Source organism: Notolepis coatsorum (assembly GCF_963971535.1).
Source record: "Notolepis coatsorum genome assembly, chromosome: 9".
In the NCBI taxonomy this organism is placed as follows: Eukaryota; Metazoa; Chordata; class Actinopteri; order Aulopiformes; family Paralepididae; genus Notolepis; species Notolepis coatsorum.
The window spans coordinates 126,475,843-126,497,538 of record NC_140173.1 but is presented as its reverse complement, the minus strand read 5'-3'; the positions used below and the strand labels follow the sequence as shown (position 1 = coordinate 126,497,538).

Below are 21,696 nucleotides of genomic sequence, written 5' to 3'. Positions count from 1 at the left end.
ACAGTGAGGAGTTTCACTGGGAGAGCGTAACACATAACATAGCAGAGGTTCACACTGTCTCCCCCAGATCCCCTCCCTGCTGAACAGGTGCCACAACCAACCAGTAGGAGTCGCTATTGCAATGACCAGGACTCATACCCTCACTGGCCATTGTGTTCGAAGGACGACTGACCAAGCCGTAAGTACCGATACCGGGAGTTGACCCCGGGTCTCTGCGGTGGTAGGTGAGTGTTTTACGTCTACACTACCCAAGGGAGCATACAAATGCTGGTACATCCAGAACGTTTTAATAGTAGACTTCTTTTTATACATAATCTAATCACATGCTTGGTATGAAATCAACGTAAAAATGACATCGCTTTTAACATCGGACAGTGTCCTTTCGCTTTAATTCCTCACAGCCATTGTTTGATTTGATTGAAAAACTTGAAGTGGTTTATGCTAGGAGACACTTAGTCATTCCTCTCAAATAATTTATCATGTAGGTAAAACGTACCAAGAGTGAAATTTTCTTTTACAATTAAGGTGACTCTCCCCTACCTATGTCATTTCCCCAAATAATATTTCAGACCGCCAAATCCATATAAAGACTAATAGGCAAAACACAGCGAAGGTAAGAGAGCCTAAATGCATATTTGAGGTGCAGGGTCGAGTTTATGCTGTTTCACTGATTATGGTATACCTACATTTGACTTGCCTACATGTAACCTACTGCTCTATAGCTCTCCTCCAACCTCCTCACAGATGAAATGCCTACAGATTCTCTCTCTTTCACTTCAACAAACGAATCATGAAAGCCAAGAGCCTCCTCTCTGTTGCCATGTAGGTCATTCTTGTTTCCTAATCAAGAACCCGCCTCTGGGTCTGAGGTGCAGCCACGGCTCCCCGCCGCATCCCGCCCTTCCACCCAGTCACTGCACACAACGCTGCAACTGTTAACCAACGCTGCAGTTAACCACCCAAAGCAATTTCCTCTGTCTCTGCGCCGTTTCCCAAATGATGCAATTCTCAGCTCGACTTCTAAAAAAGTTTCCCCACTTTAAAAAAACATGCCAACTCTGCATGTCTCCGTGGGTCCCCCGTCTAGTTGTCATGATGACACGGAACCCTTGTGGGAAAGACTTCAGATCCAGAATATGGTAGAAACCTGTCATATGTATATAGATGTCTATGCTCTGCTGTCCCCTCTGTCTCTTATCTGTCTCTTTCTGTCTATCTTTCTATCTCTCTATCGCTCTCGTCCCCTCTCTTTCTCTCTCTATTCTTTGTCTTTCTGTGTAAGTGTGTGTGTGTGTGTCTCTCTCTTTTCCTCCACTGAGAGAGATAAAAGACAAATAAAAAACACATGGTTGCTCGGAAGTCAGAAGAAGTCAGAAGAAGCTTCTATCCTCAGGCCATCAGAATGCTAAATGACAATAACACTATGTAACAACCATCAAATGCACTCACAGCACACACATCCACACGCACACACTCACTGTAAACAAACAACTCACTGCAGCACCCACTTTACCCACTTTAGAACACCTAAACACACTTTATATTTATTGGTAAAGAATTTGCACTACAACCCATACCTCATTACACCTTACCTAAATTGTACCTCATCCCATTTCTGCTTTGTACTGTATAGTATATTGTATTGTAACTCAGTTACTTCTACTCTGCATTGTACATTGTATATATGATATACTGAACACTTTTGTCTACGTACTTGACTTCTATTTTACACTTGCCATACTTATTTTATACTTATCTATTTTTGTCTAGCACAGTCTCTGGAGCGTAACAGAAAGAAGCATTTTGTATAAAAGTATTCTGTACTTCTGTATGACAACTAATAAAGAAACTTGAACTTGAACTTGAATGTTGCCTCTCTCTCTCTCTCTCTCTCTCTCTCTCTCTCCTCTCTCTCTCTCTCTCTCTCTCTCTCTCTCTCTCTCTCTCTGTCTCTGTGCCAGGCTGTCACTGAGTGCAGCTGGCAGCGTCACTGATAATCACATCATTTAGATGCAGCATGTCCTCCCTCCGTTAGCAGGTCTATGTTAAGAGTGTCCCAGATACACTGTTGAATAGCTGCTCTGCCTTGTGATGCTGTGTCTCGCATTCTGAGAAGGTAGCTGGACAGAGGGCAGACACAGGGCCCTGGCATTTAGAAAATAAATCCAAATCTGTGACAGGAGGAAAATGGATTCTACGGTACATTGGATTCTGAAATGACTGGTTTTGTCAACAGGCAACTATGCATTAAAGGGGCAGCTCACCAAAAAAATATGCACAGATTCGCACATATAACACACTGTTTTGAGTTAATGTGTTTGAATAAGGTAAGTCCTCCAGTGATGTCATTGGAGTACACTGAGCATCCCTATTGCAATCCTTATCACTACCTTTTAATTTACATAATTTCATTGAGCTGTAATCAACATAAGAATTCATTGGCCTTCGATCACTCGAGGACATTCAAACTCTCAACGGTCATTATGTGTGTAAAACTGTTTTAGAGTTTGTGAGATTATGTGCACAATAAATCAGCATTGCTTTTTTTCTGGTGAAGGGACATTTTAAGGCTTAAATATTTCAGAGAGTGCAATTTACGAGATAAAACGTATGAAAAACATTAAGTTTGAACAAAATGTTCAGTTCCAAGACAATGGCTGAGCTGGCTGAGAAACTATATATATTGTGACAAGCCTGGTGGGGTTCAGACTAGCCACAGTTAAAATACAAACTAATTCAAATGTCAACACAAGAGCAATATCAATCAATACAAGTATTTATTGAATTCAGGGCAGAATCCAGTGGGAAAAAGCAAAAGAATGGTCATGATTCAGTCCGAGGGTCAAAAACCCAAAACAGGCTCGCCGACAGAAAAAGGGATTGTTCAATACTCAGGGTAGTCGTCCGGTCCAGGGTCAATACACAAGGGGGTTTCTCAGCCAGTCTAGGGTCCAGTACAGAATGAACACCTTCTCGCCTTCACCTCTCCTCTCACTACCTCTCACCGTACACAACTCCGAATATCTCAATCTCTCTCTCTCTCTATGTCACAACTCCAACCTCACCTCCACTCAACTTACTCCTGACTAACCTAGTGTCTTGTAGTGTGTGTGTGTGTCGGGGGTAGGGCTGTCTTAAATACTTCGAAGCTTCGTTCGATGGGCATGGGATTTGAATGAAAAAATTTAATTTGAATATATATAAAAAAAAAAAAGCTTCAAATTAAAATCGAATCTCGGCCCCGAAGCTTCGAATGCCAAAGAGAAATTCGAAGGTCAGCCCTAGTCGGGGGTAGGGCTGCACGATTTTGGGAAATAATCTAATTGCGATTTCTCTGACAGATATTGCGATTGCGATTAAATTTGCGATTATAATTATAATTTTTTTAAGCAGCCCCACAGAGGTTTATTGTAAAATGCGGCTTGCATCTGGCCTACGCATGGGTCTTTTCGGGACACCGAGCCTGAAAATGTTTCTTTTTACCTGGGAATCGATACCGGTACCCAACAGTACCTTTTTTTTCTGTACTTTACACTCCCTCTCTGAAGTCTAAACTTCACAACACACAATCTAAAACCCCTTACCTCCCTCTCCCAAACCGATATTGTATCTCAATGGGACTTCCTGGTTAAATAAATGTACAAAAAAAAAAATGTAAATGTGCAATATATATATTTTTTGCGATGTGATAATTGCATCATTCCAAATCGCGATTTTGATTTAAAATCGATTAATCGTTCAGCCCTAGTCGGGGTGTGTGCATGTGAGATGTGGGTGAACTAATGATGCGCAGGTGTGTTCTATCAGCACTAATCAGCTACCCAATTGTTACTACTCCTTCCGTGGCAATAATATCTCCCGTCCTTCACATGCCCTGTGGTTAACCTGCTCCATGGCAGGCTAGCTGAACTATTAATGTATAGTCTAGACTGCAGTGCTTACTGCTAAGACTTGATCTGTCATCCTCAATATAGGGGGTATATAAAAAGATAAATATATATATTAAATCCATAACAGAACATGGTCAACAACCACATCTTTCGCCATTCTATATAATAGCATTTCATATACTCTTATATCACACACAGTATTCACATAATATTCTCTCTCTCTCTCTCTCTCTCTCTCTCTCTCTCTCTCTCTCTCTCTCTCTCTCTCTCTCTCTCTCTTTCTCTCTCTGGGGTTCTTGTTGGTGTGCTTGGGTTCTTGTTTGTATAATTACTGCAGGTCTTTATCCATAGACCATGTCCCAGAGTATGTTGAAACAAGGACATTACTCAGAATTGAAAACAAAAGAAAAGAAAAGTACATGAAGATTTTGCCTTATTTATCAAACCTAATATATGTACGCTGAGTCATGGTGTCATACTTGATCAACTCTGCTATCAGAAGGTCTTGTTGAGTCATGGTGTCCTACTTGATCAACTCTGCTATCAGAAGGTCTCGTTGAGTCATGGTGTCCTACTTGATCAACCCTGCTATCAGAAGGTCTCGTTGAGTCATGGTGTCCTATTTGATCAACCCTGCTATCAGAAGGTCTCGTTGAGTCATGGTGTCCTACTTGATCAACTCTGCTATCAGAAGGTCTCGTTGAGTCATGGTGTCCTATTTGATCAACCCTGCTATCAGAAGGTCTCGTTGAGTCATGGTGTCCTACTTGATCAACTCTGCTATCAGAAGGTCTCGTTGAGTCATGGTGTCCTACTTGATCAACCCTGCTATCAGAAGGTCTTGTTGAGTCATGGTGTCCTACTTGATCAACCCTGCTATCAGAAGGTCTTGTTGAGTCATGGTGTCCTACTTGATCAACCCTGCTATCAGAAGGTCTTGTTGAGTCATGGTGTCCTACTTGATCAACTCTGCTATCAGAAGGTCTTGTTGAGTCATGGTGTCCTATTTGATCAACTCTGCTATCAGAAGGTCACGTTGAGTCATGGTGTCCTACTTGATCAACCCTGCGTCACCAGCAGTCAGTCTGTTGTTATTCCATCACTTATTTTCTTTGTTGACAAAACTCAAACCACACTTTAGCATTTTATAAACCTACTGTATGCCCTTTTCAGCAAATCTCTTAATTACATCAGAATTGTGCTGTCAGTACAGTATTACTGTGTGTAGGTGAAGTATTTACCTACCTTGTTTAACAACCAGGAAATGACCATGATAACGTTGTATTTATTGTAGTTGAAATCGAGTAATCCATGCACCAAAATGTTTATTTCTTTCAGCAAATCCTTTAGTTACGAGATTGTATATTTAAAATGATCCCTTTTGCGAAACAAGGCGAGGCTTTCGTTTTGGAAGAAATTAAGGTTTGAGGAATGGCTACACTGGGCGGATCATGTGAACCGAATGAGTGTGAGGCAGGATATTGCTGAGATAGATCATATGATACGAGTTCCGCCAATCTAACCTGGCCATATAAAAGTAATATAAAAATCGAATTTCAATCTACTGAGTCACAGGAAAGTCATTCTTCCAAAGATCTGCACTATGACATCACGGGATGTCTTTAGTCGATGACTGAAATGTAGTCAGCACGCACTCAACATATTTCAAAGTGCAATGCATAAATAATCCAGAGGTGTGCCACAACAGAGAACCTTTCCCCCCCTTTCTGTTGCTGTTATGAATGTTGCATGAGCTTTAACAGCATGAACTCACTGCCAACTCTAGCGCGGACGTTTTTCTACTGGCCTATTTCGTTTTCTTCTTTTGGGAATCAATTCTGACGGGACAGCGTGGTTCGCTGCCCCCCATCCTCCCCTATTCAGACAGATATGCTGGCATTTTCGAACGACACCCTCGCGGGCCACCCGTGCTTTGCTCCCAGCGTGCATAATTGAGAATAGTTTTGCTCTTGTGTTTCATGGCGTCGTTCCAATGACAGCAGCGAGGACCGGGGCCCAGTGAAAACACACTCCCCCCTCCTCCTCCTCCCCCAGACGCAAGCTCCTCCTCAGCAGGCTGCGGATCTGTTAACGGATGAGAGACTCTCAACCCTCACCTTCACACGTCGTTTAGCCCCATGATGCTCAGCGCAGTTCTGAACTGGAGGCAGTGCCATCTGAACTGTTTCGAAACTGGACCAGAGCCCAATTTAGATATACACCAGTGGGACAACGGCTGGATTTACTTAAATTCCAATTGACCCTATCTCAAACCACCGCCCTCTTTTCTTGATCCTGTTGTGATTGGTAGGATCAAGAAAAGAGGGCGGGGGCTTGAGATAGGGCCGGTTGTTATTGCAATAACAGACTCCACTGTTCGGCCACTACCTCGTCTATCCAACCCGACAGTTCCCTCTGTTTTGTAACCTTTTCTTCTCCCGTCCTTCCTCGGGGTAACTGTGGAATCCGTCCAAGAGCACGTCCCCGCCTGTGGCTCGCAAGACTCACCATCAGATAAGCCAAATTGGTATCAGACCAAGGGTGAAATCTGGTATTAGGTTCTGGGTACATCTTATCTGACTGCTGTTTACTAAAGAACAGTCACATGGTCCATCACTCCCAGCAACCCGGTTATCGCAAGCACCCAGGCAACAGGAGGAGAATACGAGAACAGCTGTTCTATCTCTGGGCCGACATGAGCTTGTGTGCGCGCTTGTGTGTATGTGTGTGTGTGTGTGTGTGGAAGCTTGAGAAAGATGCACGACCAACAACACTAACACTGAGACAATGAGACAATGAGACACGAGAACAGAAGTGTCTACACATGATAGCGATCAGCCCTGTGGCTTTTGCAAGGCTCAATTAATCTCTCCTAACGGTCAGTGAGCACAAGGTGAAAAGGGAGCCGCTAATTCATTCAGAAAAGTTCAGTGTGACACAAGGGAGCGTCATTTGCATATTCGTTAAGAACATGGCTGGTCGGGGAATTGTTAAAGCGGTTCCACATGAAGGTACACGGAACACGGGCGGGCGGTTCTAAGGAATGGTCCCTGTTATCCTTGTGGCCTGTTGAAAACTCCACATTCCAAAGCCTGTCTGAGCCAGAGATTTTAAAGTCTGTAGCCACAAAAATGACATGGTGGATTTGATGTCGCTGGCAAATCGGTGTCATTTTCATTTTCGGAAAAATCTACATTTTAAACACGCAAAATGAATTCAAATAAAAAAATAGGGAAAAACAACTGACCAACCAACCAGTCACTAAATATTATGTAAATACACATTGATGGAGCATTGTAACATCAATAACAGCACTATTTCAGAGAGCTGAAGCACGTAGCCACTTATATAAAGCATTTTGTTGTATCAAGGCACCCTTGAAAACAGTTTAACCCCACTCAGCAATATGATGATAATGCATACAATATAGCCCATTGTGTTACATGATGAAGTACTGTGTAGTAACACAGAAATAACCAGAAATTACCTGGTAATGTCTGGTAATGACAAATAATTATTTGTAATTTTGGATGGGTGAAAAAGCCATGATTATAATTACCCTGTAGTTGTGTACTACCCTTTATTGTATGGAATAGTCGGTTAGCCTCTCACCCAGTGGAAGGGGTCATGATGCACCCACCGCGGTCCACAGTCATCCTGCAGCCACAGCCTCTCTCTGGGGTGTCGTGGTTCATGCCGAAGTTGTGTCCCAGCTCATGAGCTAAAGTCACTGCAGCACCCAGCGGATTATCAGAGTGATCCTGGGAAGAAAACAACATGACATTATGTGCAAATGATCAGGGCTTAAAAATCTCCCTAAAACCAAGAACACCAAACATTTCAAAATACCTTTTTTCAGTGTGTCTGTGTGTCTGAGTCTAAGATAGATAGATAGATAGAAACCTTTATTGCCATTTCAACACATGATTGATTGGGATTTGTCTTGGTGCCAAAACATACAGTACATACAGTATAAAAACATACAATATAAAAACACACAAGAATACATGCAATGCAATCCCCACAATAGAAGTATTACACAAACAATAAAAAAAATGCTACAGTACCTAAAATAGCTCAGTGTTCCAGTTTAAAGTGCATATTGCCTTAAAGTGCCTGTCGGCTGGTGCTAGCCCTTGTGGTACAAAGTGCCTGTGCATTAGGACTTGGCTGACCCCTATTAGTCGAATAGTCAACTAATCGATCGAAAGGAGCCGTAGTCGACTGCCAACCTCTTAGTAAAAAAATTTTATAATAATATATATATTATTATTTATTTTTTATTTTTAAAGGAATTTAAAACTGAATTTAAAACTGTCTACCCTCTCCATCTAATGGGGCGACAGTGGCTTAGGAGCAAGATAGAGCGGTCGTCTGGTAATCAGAAGGTTCCCGGTTAGATTCCCGGTCCTCCCGTGCAGCGTGTCGAAGTGTCCTTGAGCAAGACACTTAACCCCTAATTGCTCCCAATGAGCAGGGCCCCGTTCCCCGTACCTGGATAACTGAGTTAGCCGGATAACTTTCGGTTAAGTCTGACTTAAGCCGGACTTTCCGGCTCCCCGTACCTGGATTGTCCAAATCACCATGACAACAGATCCAAAAGTTTGAGCCTGGTCGAAAGCAGGGTTTAAGTTCAAGTTAGCCGGATGAAGCACAGCCACGCCCCCGCAAAGAAAGTGACAGCGCGTTTCCTGAAATTATTCCCACAGTCTAGGATCTGCTTTATACCATTCTGAATTACGTTTTTGTGCTCCATTCTTCCAGAGGGGGCTTTTGAAATGTAAAATAGACCCAAAATGCTGATACTAAATTCACTTTGTCCTAAATAATGCACGTTATATATACCGTGGCGCTCGCTCGGTGCGATGTACACATTATGTGGTTATTCTAACAACGCGCAGCATTGCAAATGTGAATCCCGCGGGGATATTTTTAATGATTGAAACCTATCGCTCGTTTGGCTCTGATTCCTTTCATATTCTCCGCTGTGGATGTTTAATGGAGCGCCTGGATTGTGTTTCATTCAAGCATAAAATTGAAGTGTCTATGCGTGGATTGTGGATCTTGTCTCGTTCATTAATGTATAAACAATGAATTTATCCCATCTGGCACAGTGGTTCAGCGGTAGTGCTCAATCCTGGCAACCCAGCGACCGGTGTTCGAAACCCCGTGTTTCCAATATAATTTTTTGGAATATAATATTAATGATTATACGCCAAAGTAGCCTAGTTTCAAGTTAAAATATTATAAATCTACATGCATTGAGGATGTCATTCTTTATATAGCTCTCAACGTGCACCAAATTGAATTATTCCTACATCGCAAAAAGAAGGGGAAGACTAGGTTTCGAACCCCGGTCGTCTGCGTGAAAGTCAAAAGAAGAACCCGTTACACCACAGTGGAGATAAGTAAAAGATCGACTATACATCAATCAATGGGAAGAGAGCCGTATCGTTATTTTGTATAACAGTTTAACTAATTATTTTCGCTAGCAAGATCTCATTTGATTATTCAATCCAGCAGGCAAGTTTAAAGAAATATAATCTGATTGATTGAGGTAATGAGGGACTTAAAATTAGCCTATAGATAACGCATTTAACTTGTCGGCGAGGCGATTGAGCCGTACTGCAATATGTTACTAAAGTTTTAAATCAATTAATCAATCAATGCCGCTAGAGAATCAGGATCTCTGCTCTCGACACTTGCTGCCTTCTCGGCTGAGGCGGGCACGCGCACTTATCCTGGGTCTCAAGTCTGGCTTGAGTTAACGAGACTGAATCCACCTTCGAGGAACAGGAAAATCCCGGCTTCAAACATCGGGTTAACTGAATCTGGATAATGACATCTTGATCGACTTAGTTGAACCAGGTACGGGGAACGGGGCCCAGGTTGGCACCTTGCATGGTTGCCTCCGCCCATCGGTGTGTGAATGGGTGAGTGAATGGGTGAATGTGAGGAACACATTTTTTTAAACGCACTTTGGAGCTATATAAATGTTGCATTTACTGTACCATTTACCATCGGAATCATCAACAGTGCACTGTTGCACAACCTTAAACGTTCAATTTAGGGTCACAGTAGCAAGTCTGGTTAGAAGGTAATTGACAGTGAAGTTGAAAGCAACAACACCATTTGAACACATTTTCCCTCCACAGTCACTGTCACTCTGACCTGTTGCCTTGTACTCCTTCTATTACCCACACTGCTGTCTGCCATTCCTCACCCCAGCAGTCCTAATCACACCGGCTGCCAGGGCAGACAGCTACTGCTGGGATGCTCCATAAACCCACTGCTCAATGACTTTCCACCACACAGATAAGAGAGACAACTGCCCTTTGGAAAGCAGGAGGAGACGCAGAACGAGGGGCAAGATGGGTTAGTTCTTTATAGGCTATCGGAAGGGAAACTGGGAGGGAGGGGGAAGGTAGAACGAGAGAGATAGATAGAGAGGGAGAGAGAGAGAGAAGGTAATATATGCAGTTAATATAATTCTAGATTGAGAGGGGGAAATAAAGGGAGATACTGTACCAGGGGGGCGAAGACAGAGAATAAAGTAGAGAGGAATATCAGAGATACTGTGTGGTAGGATGCAGCATGGTTAGCTAGGAGCTGAGACTGGTAGGATGCAGCATGGTTAGCTAGGAGCTGATACTGTGTGAAAGGATGCAGCATGGTTAGCTAGGAGCTGAGACTGTGGTAGGATGCAGCATGGTTAGCTAGGAGCTGAGACTGGTAGGATGCAGCATGGATAGCTAGGAGCTGACACTGTGGGGAGCATGTCTATGTTCCCCGGGTCCTATGTTCCCCGGGTTCTATGTTCCCCACTTTGATTGATTTGATTTTATTTGATTTTATTAGGGATCCCCATTAGCTGGTGCGATAGCAACCAGCTAGTCTTCCTGGGGTCCACTCCACACACAAAAAAACATACAAAAACAATCACGATTGCAAAAACAAAATTATTAAAAGTCAGTACACACAATGCATAATGAAACTACTGTAACAATTAACTAAAAGTACATTAGTGTAAAACAAAAACAAAAAAATACTTTACAGTGTTAAAAACAATTTAAAAACAATTTAAGATTATTTTAAAAAGTGAATATACTGTAAATGCAGCAGAGGTTCCGAGGCAGGCCATTCCAAAGAGTTAATGCTCTAAAAATAAAAGATCTCCCCAAAGCGCTGGTTCTAGGACCTGGCAATTCAAGCTAGTGTAATGCTCATGCACAGTATTACTAAAAACAATCTGATTATGTATAAAAACAGGAGTTTTACTGCTCATGACCAACTTGAACAAAAGACAATCTATTTTTAACGTTAAGCCAAGAGAGGCGGGCATGCATACGGCTCACATTAGACCTTAGTGAGCTGCCCTGTTCTGGACCACCTGGAGCTTCCTGAGGTCACCACTGGCAGCAGATGACCACATCGCAGAGCAATAGTCAAGATGACATAAAACTAAACTTTGCACTATCTGACATAAAAGGGGACAGGCAACAAAAGAAGCACATTTCCTGGAAATACCAATTGCTCTTCCCATTTTTAAAACAATATAATTAATATGCTGAGACCAAGACAGAGTGCAATCCAGCATCACTCCAAGGAGTTTAGTACTTTCAAACTTGTTGAACTGCCGAATTACACAAGTTTAAATGAAGCTTTGGATTTGTAGATAACCTGTGCCTTGTTCCCAGCACAATACATTTAGTCTTGGAGATATTAAGGACAAGTCTATTACATACTACCCAGTCATGCACAACTTTAAGTTCTCTACTCAAAACTTCATTAAGTACATTGCATGATGGTGCAGCGTAATACAATGTTGAATCATCTGCATAAAGAACTGTTGTAGCACATTTGGTAGCCCAAGATAGGTCATTAGTAAATACAGAGAAGAGAAAAGGTCCTAGGCAACTTCCTTACGGAACGCCACACTCTAGACCTCTGCTACTGGACAGGCTGCCATTTAGATTGATTGATTGATTGAAAATTTTATACCACCAGCCCTGATTCCAAACTCTAACCTTAACCAGTTCGAAAGAGGGCCTAAGCTTAACCGTTCGAAACAAGGCGGACATTAATAATTAATAAAATAATAAAATTTAATAAAAAATTCAATTTATTAATCAATCAAAGCGGGGAACATAGAACCCGGGGAACATAGGACCCGGGGAACATAGGGATGATCCCACACTGTGGTAGGATGCAGCATGGTCAGCTAGGAGCTGAGACTGTACCCACAGCAAGTATGAATTATGGAAGTGCACACACACACACACACACACACACACACACACACACACACACACACACACACACACACACACACACACACACACACACACACACACACACACACACACACCACACACACACACACACACACACACACACACACACACACACACACACACACACACACACACACACACACACACACACACACACACACACACACACACACACACACCAAAGAGTTCTATTATATTTCAATATACACATACACACTCACACGCACACACAGGTAAAAAAAGTTGGTAAAATAGGCCAAAAGCACCAACACTGCAGAACAGAATAAAATGTTTTCAGAACCATGGAGAAGGTAGTGCGCCATAAAGGCCTTTTGAGGAATTAATATTTCTTGCTAGACCACGCTGCTTAGAGCCTACTGACGAAGATGATGTTTATAAAACTCTTGGCATATCAGAGAGAAATTAGCTTTGACTTGAATCTCTTCACGAGATCCACGCTGCAACAAATTCTCTGGTCCAGTCAGTCAGAACACATCTTCAGCTGCAGAGGCCAGTGAAACAGAACATGCTGGGATGTAGTTACTGTAAGATTTTGGTCTTTCCAGCCTGGTCCATCTCCTCTTCTGGCCATCTCTGCATTGTATATTGTTCGTTTCATGGAGGCAATCATTCGGTGGAATTCTCACAATCTCTTCTCCCCGTGCATTGGGAATAACAAGAATACCCTGAAGACTCTGGCAGGAGCACTCATTCAAGGGTACTACGACTATGCTTGCACCTCATGGTACCAAAGTACCTCAAAGGCGCTAAAAACAAGATTACAAACATCTCAAAACAAACTGGTCAGGCTACTACTTGACCTTACTCCTAGAACCCATCTCACCCCTGCCCACTTTGACTACCTAGGATGGCTTAGAGTAGACAACAGAGTACAGCAACTTGCAATGGGCCTGGTCTACAAGATACACTACACCACTAAGATACCCATGTACATGTCAAAATACTTCCCAAAGGTCAGTGAATACCACGACCACAACACCAGAGGGAGCTCCACAAATCATGTTAAACCCAGATTCGGCTCAAACAAGGGACTAAACACGTTTCGCAATTATGCCACATCAATGTGGAACACCCTACCCAAAGCTGTAAAGGAATGTGAATCACTACCCACTTTCAAAACCACTCTCAAAGACCCTCTTCCTGGAACCAAGTATGGTCTCGTCGATATTCCAATGTACAGTTTTGCTTGTACAGTTGTACAGTTTCCCCCACCCCGCCTACCCAACCCCCCTTTCTCTGGTCTGCATCCCCTTAACAATTGTGTGTATTGAGCTGTACTGTACTGTACCCATTCTGCAATCTGTTAATAAAGTTTTCAATCAATCAATCAATCACATACGTTGAAAGTTCAGGTTGTATCAAAAAAGGATGTTTATTTACATAAACAAAGGTTCTCATACAGAATTAAGTGAATTGAAAGTCTTTAGAGGTCTAAGAAAAAGCTAAGAAAATATCCATCTATCTGTCTCGCTATCCTCTGTAATGCGCTCCATTTCCCTTCCCCCCGTGCTCTCCTCTCCAGCAGGGGGACTGCCTTGCTTCCTACCAGCTTGTGATCTGTCTCACTGTTCAGACTCAACTCCCACCGGAAGAACCAACAGCTTAACCCTCTCATCTCTCTCTCTCTCTCTCTCTCTCTCTCTCTCTCTCTCTCTCTCTCTCTCTCTCTCTCTCTCTCTCTCTCTCTCTACCAGCTTCTCCCCATCCATGTACAGGGACCACCGCTCCTCTCTCTCTCTCTCCTCTCTCTACTCTTAAGGAATGCCGACCTTGACCAGCTTCGTCTCGTTACCTAGGCGACGGCAGCCGATCAGCCACTCGTCACCCCTAACCCAAAAACACACCGCTCTCTCTGTCTGTCTGTCTGTTGTATAGAGCGAATGTTATCTCTAAAAGAATATGACCATCACGATGGTTCCAACCGGAAAAAATGTGCCGAAAGGTCTGGATTATTACATATCTCGATGTGATCTATCAAGAAATATCTACAGCAAGAATTTTGGGTCTCAATGAATCCAAAATGACATTGTGGTTAGAAGTGGTGGAGAAAATAAAAGCTAGCATATAATGGTAATGTCTGGTTAGGAGCGAGGGAAAATGGATGGATTATCCAATGGGGGGTCCGGAAGGGGGGGGTACGAGCTGGAGCATATGTGTGTAGGTTTTTAGATAACAGGTATTAAGGGTATATCCTATATAAGACAATTAACTAAAATGTGATTTCATTGGATGTGCACTGACAACTAATGCTTGTATATCTTATCGTGTGTTGTCATGTTTGTTTATGTGTTTGTTTAAAAAATAATAAAAAAATAAAATACAAAAAAAAAAGAATATGACCTTGAAGCGACCTCTGTCTTAGCCAAGCATCTGTTTTAACACAGGCCATAGCCGCCTTTAAACTCCAGTTTAGGAGGCCCTGAATATAAGTATTTACATACGCAATTCCCTTTTTATAATCACAACGAAAACCAGCCATATCTTTTTTTTACTCAGGGAGACGCTGTGTGTAGGCTGCTGACGATTTTATCTATGTATTTAACCTCTTGACCTTTGGCTGCATCTTTGCCGTGCTACCAATACATTGTTGGAAAGTTGAATTTGCCGCCTTTCGATCGTCACCACACTCAACCTATTGCATGCTTCGGGTCTCGAGTTACAAGACGAAATATCCGCAAGCGTCATTTGACAAGCCGTTCCAACGAGTGACCACGTCTGGTTGTAAACAGTCCTGAACTGACCAGTCACCACTGATGGTGAAGATGATTGACCACCGTAGACAAGGAGTCTTCTCCGAAAGCTATCCGAGATGAGCGCTGATTGCAACGAGAAGGGGGCAGAAGAAGACTTACAAGTTCTTTGTTTTGACTCGTGCATCTGAATGAATGGCAGCGGACGGCCATTTTGGATAATCACGCTGAATTATTGCGGTACACACATTACAAAAACCTTTGTAAAACACACATTTTTTGTGGGATTTTCATAAACTTTGGACCTGTACTACATACGACTTCAGGCTATGGAACTGTTATGTTTCCCAGCTCCTACCGCTCGACTGGAACCGAAGAACAGGCATCTAGCAACAAGTCAACACAAAAGTAAGGAGCAAATATTTTATTTCAGTGTGTTCAAAGCAAACCTCTGTTTCTCTAATACATTAGCACTCAAAGTGAAACGTTACTGTGTAAGAACCTTCAGAATGTTACCTTTCAAAAGAGACCAGACTCATGCATGTGCTATAAGTATAAAGTATAATAAATCGCAAATTACTTTGGGTATGCAATCGTCAGGCGTTTTATGCTAAATGTGGGGTAAGCTGATGTTTCTTTGCATCTTTGACAGTGAATAACACCATGCTAAAAATGACCAGACATAAAAAACTGCCACTGATCTCGTTCAGTACCCTCTTGAGATCACGTATACAAAAAATCTAAGGAAATGAATAAAGGGAAGATGATTAAACAGGAGGTTTTGTAGATACAGTACTGAATTCTGCCATCCGGAACCCATGCAATTTGAAATATTATTATATAATATAGAATATGAGGCCTATGAATGACCTTATTATAGCGATGTTGCACATCTATGGATCGGGCCAAATCTATGCGTTCCAATGACAGAGTTCAATTTGGATTTACTATCACCAGGCGTGCATGAAGAACCGAGAAGCAGCTGGCTGCAATGTGGACAAAGCCTTGCATCACGTGTCCCCTCCGGTATACGAGGGGCGATCTCAGCGCGATCTCTCAGCGGCGAGGGTCTGTGTGGGAGGGACACGCCGCCCCCGTTGCTTCCTGATTCTGCTGTACAGGCACACCAACCGACCTGTAGGAGTCGCTGTCCACAACGTCCGATCCCCACCCACCGGCTTTCCCACCCCCTAATACTGCCAATTGTATTAGTATGAACGACCAGCCAAGCCGGAAGCTCGAACCCAGCATATCCTGCGTTAGTGGCGAGCGCCTTGCCCACTGCGCCACTTAGCCGCCCTGTATCACCTTATATTTGAATAATTTCTTAAAAGTATGTAGCGAACTACACATTTTTACTTCTTTGTCAAAGCTATTCCATAATTTAGCCCCTTTAACAGATATACATCAACTTTTTATATTTGTCCTTGCCTTTGTGATATTTAATACACAAGTTCCCCTAAGTCTATATCGGCTCTCTCTAGTCTGGAACAACTCCTGAATGCCACTTGGAAGTGAGTGCTTATGTGCTTTGTACATTATTATTTCAGTGCTAAGATCGACAAGATCTTCCAATTTTAAGGCATTTGATTTAATAAAGAGTGCATTTCTCGGTTCATAGTAATCTGCTTGATTCACAATTCTTATGGCTTTCTTCTGCATTATGAAAATGTGGTTAGTGTTTGTTTTATATGTGTTCCCTCATACCTCCACACAGTAGGTTATGTATGGAACTATGAGTGAACAGTAGAACAAAACAAACAGAGTTCCTGTTTAATTTTATATAATATTGCAATGGTTTTGGATATTTTTCTTTTAACATTTTTTATATGTGATTTCCAGTTTAATTTATCATCAATTGTCACTCTGAATTTTGAATACAATTCTTAAACTCATTTCATTAATAACACTTTAACCTATTGGTAAACGTATTGCTGAAAATATACACTATGACTGCTGTTGTGACATTATGTCACAGAGAGAATGATTTATGACGTGATGTCATTTGTGGTCCGGTACCGGGGTTAACCTTAAGCCCGACGGGCCTGGTACCGGGCAGAGAATAATTTCACGTCATAAATAGATTAATACAGTCCGTATTCATTCATGGGTTTTTTTCAAATGTAGCCAAGAGTAAGACCCTAACCCTATCAAAACAGCAGTCAAAGTGTATATGTTCAGCACTACGTTTGTTTACCAATAATTTTAAGTGTTAATAGCAAAATATGAGTTTATAGCAATCTCAGCGTATTGAGTCAAAAACCGGCAGATATTGACGCAAGGAAATAAAAAGAAGAGACCCAGTGCTTTAGATGGGCTTTCAAATTTCATAAAACTACACTACCCCGCTCACGCCAGCCCCTGTCAAACTTGGAGCCACCTGGCATGAAATAATTTTTGAACATTATTTTTTTGTGATTAAGGCCGTGTTCACATCTGAAAGTCCATGTATAGTCCGGACTTTCTGGTGGACCAAATGTGAGAATGATACATTGTTTGATTTTGGTTTGTATTCACACTGCCCTTTTTTGAGCTAACCTAATTTGTAAACAAAGGACATGCAGTCGCCAAGTCATTCATCTATTGGACAGATCAGTCGCCCAGGTCATTCATTCTATTGGACAGATCATTTTCGGGAAAATCCCGCCTGAACAGTGGCGGGATTTCAGCAAAAGGGGAATTTTGGTGGATCTTTTTTTGTCAAATCAGTTGTGCAATAGTCAATTTTGGTGAGTTGTTTCTATACAAGAGAGAGAGAGAGACTGTCATTACGCACGTGGCACAAGTCTGACTATTACGGAGCGCACACCGCAATGCACTGTAGGCTACTTTGCTTCCTAGATTAGGTACTACCGGTATATAAAGTTCGATTGCGTTCACACCAACAGAAAACCGCACCATGTTCCACTTTGAAACGGACAGAGTCTCAACTTTTCAAGAGGACCATTGTTCGGTTGTTTGGTCGTCACAATAGTTTGGTTTGTGTTCACACCTCGCCAAACAAAACAGACTATTGATTTAAAGGGACCATGGTTCACTTAAAATGGACCAAACAGGGTACAGTAGGTGTGAACATGACCTATGTCTCACGGGTTGAACAAACCTGAACATTATTGCCATAAAATATAACGTAGTTCGTTTCTTTACTTTTCTGTGAATGTCTAGAAAAAAAAACACGTCTCAATCTGATGAAAAATGGTGGAGCATTTTTTATTACAAAAAGTACGGTAACTGTACTCTATTTCTTTGCTGCCCTGTTACGGGCGCCTGGTGGTACTAAATCCAGATTGACCTCTGTCATTGGAAAGAGGAGATTGGGCCCGACCCATAGATGTATGACTTGGCCATAATAAGGTAATTTATAGGCCTGATATTCTTTATTCTATATTCTATATTCATATTTAAAATAGCATGTGTCCGGATGGCAAAATTCAATACTGTATCTACAAAAAACCATGTAAATCATCTACCCTTTTTTTCATTTGATTCATTACACTTGATCTCAAGAAGCTGGAAGAGGTTAATTCAACACAAGAATGAATGATAGACCAGACAGGGGGATAAATCATACAGTACTACCAGCAGAGACGTCAAAAGTAGAGGTAGGGATCCTTTCCCCTACAGTAGAGAGTTATGGAATTCTGGAACTTCATACCTAATAACAGAAACCCTGGGATACAAAACGTATCAAGTGGGGCTCCACGGCCTAGAGAGGAGGAAAACTCTTTGAGAACCACCAGCTTTAAAAGCGCGGTCTCTCTCCCCCTCCTCTGTGGAGTATAGAATATACTGTGCTGGAGAAAAGTCACATGCGCCTTCCCTTAAAGGGAGGCCAGGGGGTCATATGTCAGGGCCGATATAAAGCAGAGCTATTTTCTGCCCTGATTACAGAGTCGCATCGTGGGACCAGTTTCCTGCCTTTTTTTTTTTTACTGGAAGGATGGGAATCTAATTTCTTCCCCTGTCATGTTTATGAGTGGCCTGTGTGTGTGTGTGTATTAAACTGCACATAATGTGTGATACATGGCTGAGTGCTTCCCCGCGAAGGGTGTGTAATATCAGAATCCGCAGAAGCGCATGTGGTAAGCCGCAAGCCGTCTCCACTAAGTAGCCGTGAGCTAGCTGTGATAGTGACAACACGAGGGGCTTCGCCCGGCACAGAGAAAGGCTTTTTATGGTCTTTCTTTTCTGATACCATTACCAGCCTAGTTGGGGGAATATCTCATCTCCCAAAACAAGATTACACTGGCCCTGTGTTTTGTTTACTTTTACAACTTAACCCCAGCGGTTGACGTTCAGCGGCGTTCAGTTACTAAACTGAAACATCGCCCGTGTACAAACCGTGAAATCGAGAGCACATGTGGGCCGAATAAAAAGAGGGCTTGAGGTTGATAATTGCACATGGCAGTGTGTACGGTATGAGAAGTGGCTCATCTGATCTTAAGAGGCTCCGTAACGCCATACATGGCCTTTAATCTCACTCCAAGCCATCTGCCATCTGTAAGTAATGAGGAGGACACACATCTGGGGATAGCCAGCTATAGCCACTCCTGCCAAAAGGAAAACATATCTATTAATGGGGAAACACACGCCTTGGTTGGGGGTTTTATTGTAAATGTATTGGGCTGATAACGCCTTTGCAATTTGCCATGGGTGCCTTTGTGATCTAGTAAAGGGACCCAAACCCACCAGGGCAGTTTATTTTCTATGTGCAATAACTGTACCGGGGGCGTTGTACAGTTGTGTGTAGAAAATAAATAAATAAATATTTTTATATTGCTGTATATGAGCTGGTGTAAACAATTCATCACATCTCGTAAAAATGCAAATGTGGAATTGTTTAAACACTGTAGCCTGTGATTTACCTCCATACCACACCCACTCCCTTTTACAACCATCAGGGAAAAAGGTTGATTGAATGAGTGCAAGTGAGTGCCTTCAAATGACCTTGGAGTGGTATGTGTGTGCGTGTGCGTGTGTGTGTGTGTGTGCGTGTGTGTGTGTGTATTCTTATGTGTATTCGTTTTCGGGGGGGGGGGGGGGGGGGGGGGGGGGTTAGTGTGGGTCAGTCTGGGTTAGTGTGGGTGTGGGTTTTCAGGGGTAGGGGTCAGTGTGGCTCAGTCTGGTTAGTGTGAGTTAGTGTTGGTCAGTGTGGGGTAGTGTGGGTGTGGGTTTTCAGGGGTAGGGGTCAGTGTGGCTCAGTCTGGTTAGTGTGAGTTAGTGTTGGTCAGTGTGGGGTAGTGTAGGGTAGTGTGGATTAGTGTGGGTTAATCTGGGTTAGTGTGGATGTGTGTTTTCAGGGGTATAGGTTAGTAGTGTGTGTTAGTGTGGGTCAATGTGGGTCAGTCAGTGTGAGTTAGTGCGAGTTAGTGTGAATTAGTGTGAATTAATGTGGGTTAATGTGGGAGCGGCGGTGTGAACATCCTGCTGTTTACAATCATCACTTCCTCCAGAGAGCCGCCACAAACGCGTCCCTCGCCCGCCAAACAATGAACACCTTTTTTTTTGTGTGCACAGCACGTCTGGACTGTGTTAGCCTGGCGGCTCTGAACAATGTATGTGCTGAATCTGACGCGACCGCTCCGGCCTTACAGGAAGAGCTGGGTTAAAGCTCACCATGACGATGCCCCCGGACTGCTCCGCCGTGCACATGCTCATGATGGGCGCCATGCCGATGGTGGTACCCTGGAAGTAAACTCCGCTGGACCCAGGACAGGAGGGAGAGCGATTTCGGAAAAGGGAAATAAGAGCATGAAGTAAACATCAGCATTTCTGTCACAGTTCCCCGTGTACTGTGTGTGTGTTTACTCTCGTGTCGGCTATAGAGCTCTCCACCTGATGAGCTGAGCGTTGTCGTGGGGCTTCTGGGGCAGCAGCTTGACCTTCCTCCAGTCCAGGAACTGGTGCAGCGTGGTGAAGGGGTCCTGGGTGACGGGACATTTGTCCGAGTCGCTCCACACCTCCAGCCCCACCAGGGCCACGCGGATGTTCAGCGCCCTGTAGAACTGAGGAGGCGGACGGACATGCGGACACAAACAGAGACAATTCGTGACGGGTAGAATGGCGGAGAGCTTTACGGGCTTAGAGATGAATGGAGGGATACCTTTGGGACGAAGTGAACGGAGTCAAACACAGCCCTTAAGCTCTCACTGTCCACTGAATTAAGTCACATGTGGTTCCACTAGCCTGCCCTGTATCCTTCACATTTGCAACAGAACCAGAATTCACTTGTCAGTTTCCAATTACACTGCGGCTATGTACTTAAAGGAAAAAACATGCAGTCTCTGAGTCTAGACAATGGCTCCGTTTTCAGATGTTCACAAGGTCCGAGTATGTTTGTCATGTCTTCATCCATGCTTCCTTATGTTAATCCATCTTCACGTACACACACACACACACACACACACACACACACACACACACACACACACACACACACACACACACACACACACACACACACACACACACACACACACACACACACACACACACACACACACACACACACACACACACACACACACACACACACACACACACACACACACACACACACACACACACACCACACACACACACACACACACACACACACACACACACACACACACACACACACACACACACACACACACACACACCACACACACACACACACACACACACACACACACACACACACACACACACACACACACACACACACACACACACACACACACACACACACACACACACACACACACACACACAAGCAAGTTATCCAGAGCTCTGTTTTTGTTTCAGACAGACCCAAAG

General features: G+C 43.1%; 1 protein-coding gene across 1 annotated transcript in view; it reads right to left on the bottom strand.

Moving 5' to 3' along the window:
- Nucleotides 1–21,696, bottom strand: part of LOC311234743 (disintegrin and metalloproteinase domain-containing protein 12-like) — a gene marked incomplete at its 5' end in the record, with an annotated part of 240,247 nt that overhangs the window by 60,843 nt on the left and 157,708 nt on the right. Inside the window, 4 exon segments of the mRNA XM_084321986.1 lie at nt 7,503; nt 7,505–7,651; nt 20,512–20,596; nt 20,731–20,900. Coding sequence (XP_084178112.1) covers nt 7,503; nt 7,505–7,651; nt 20,512–20,596; nt 20,731–20,900 — 403 coding nt within the window.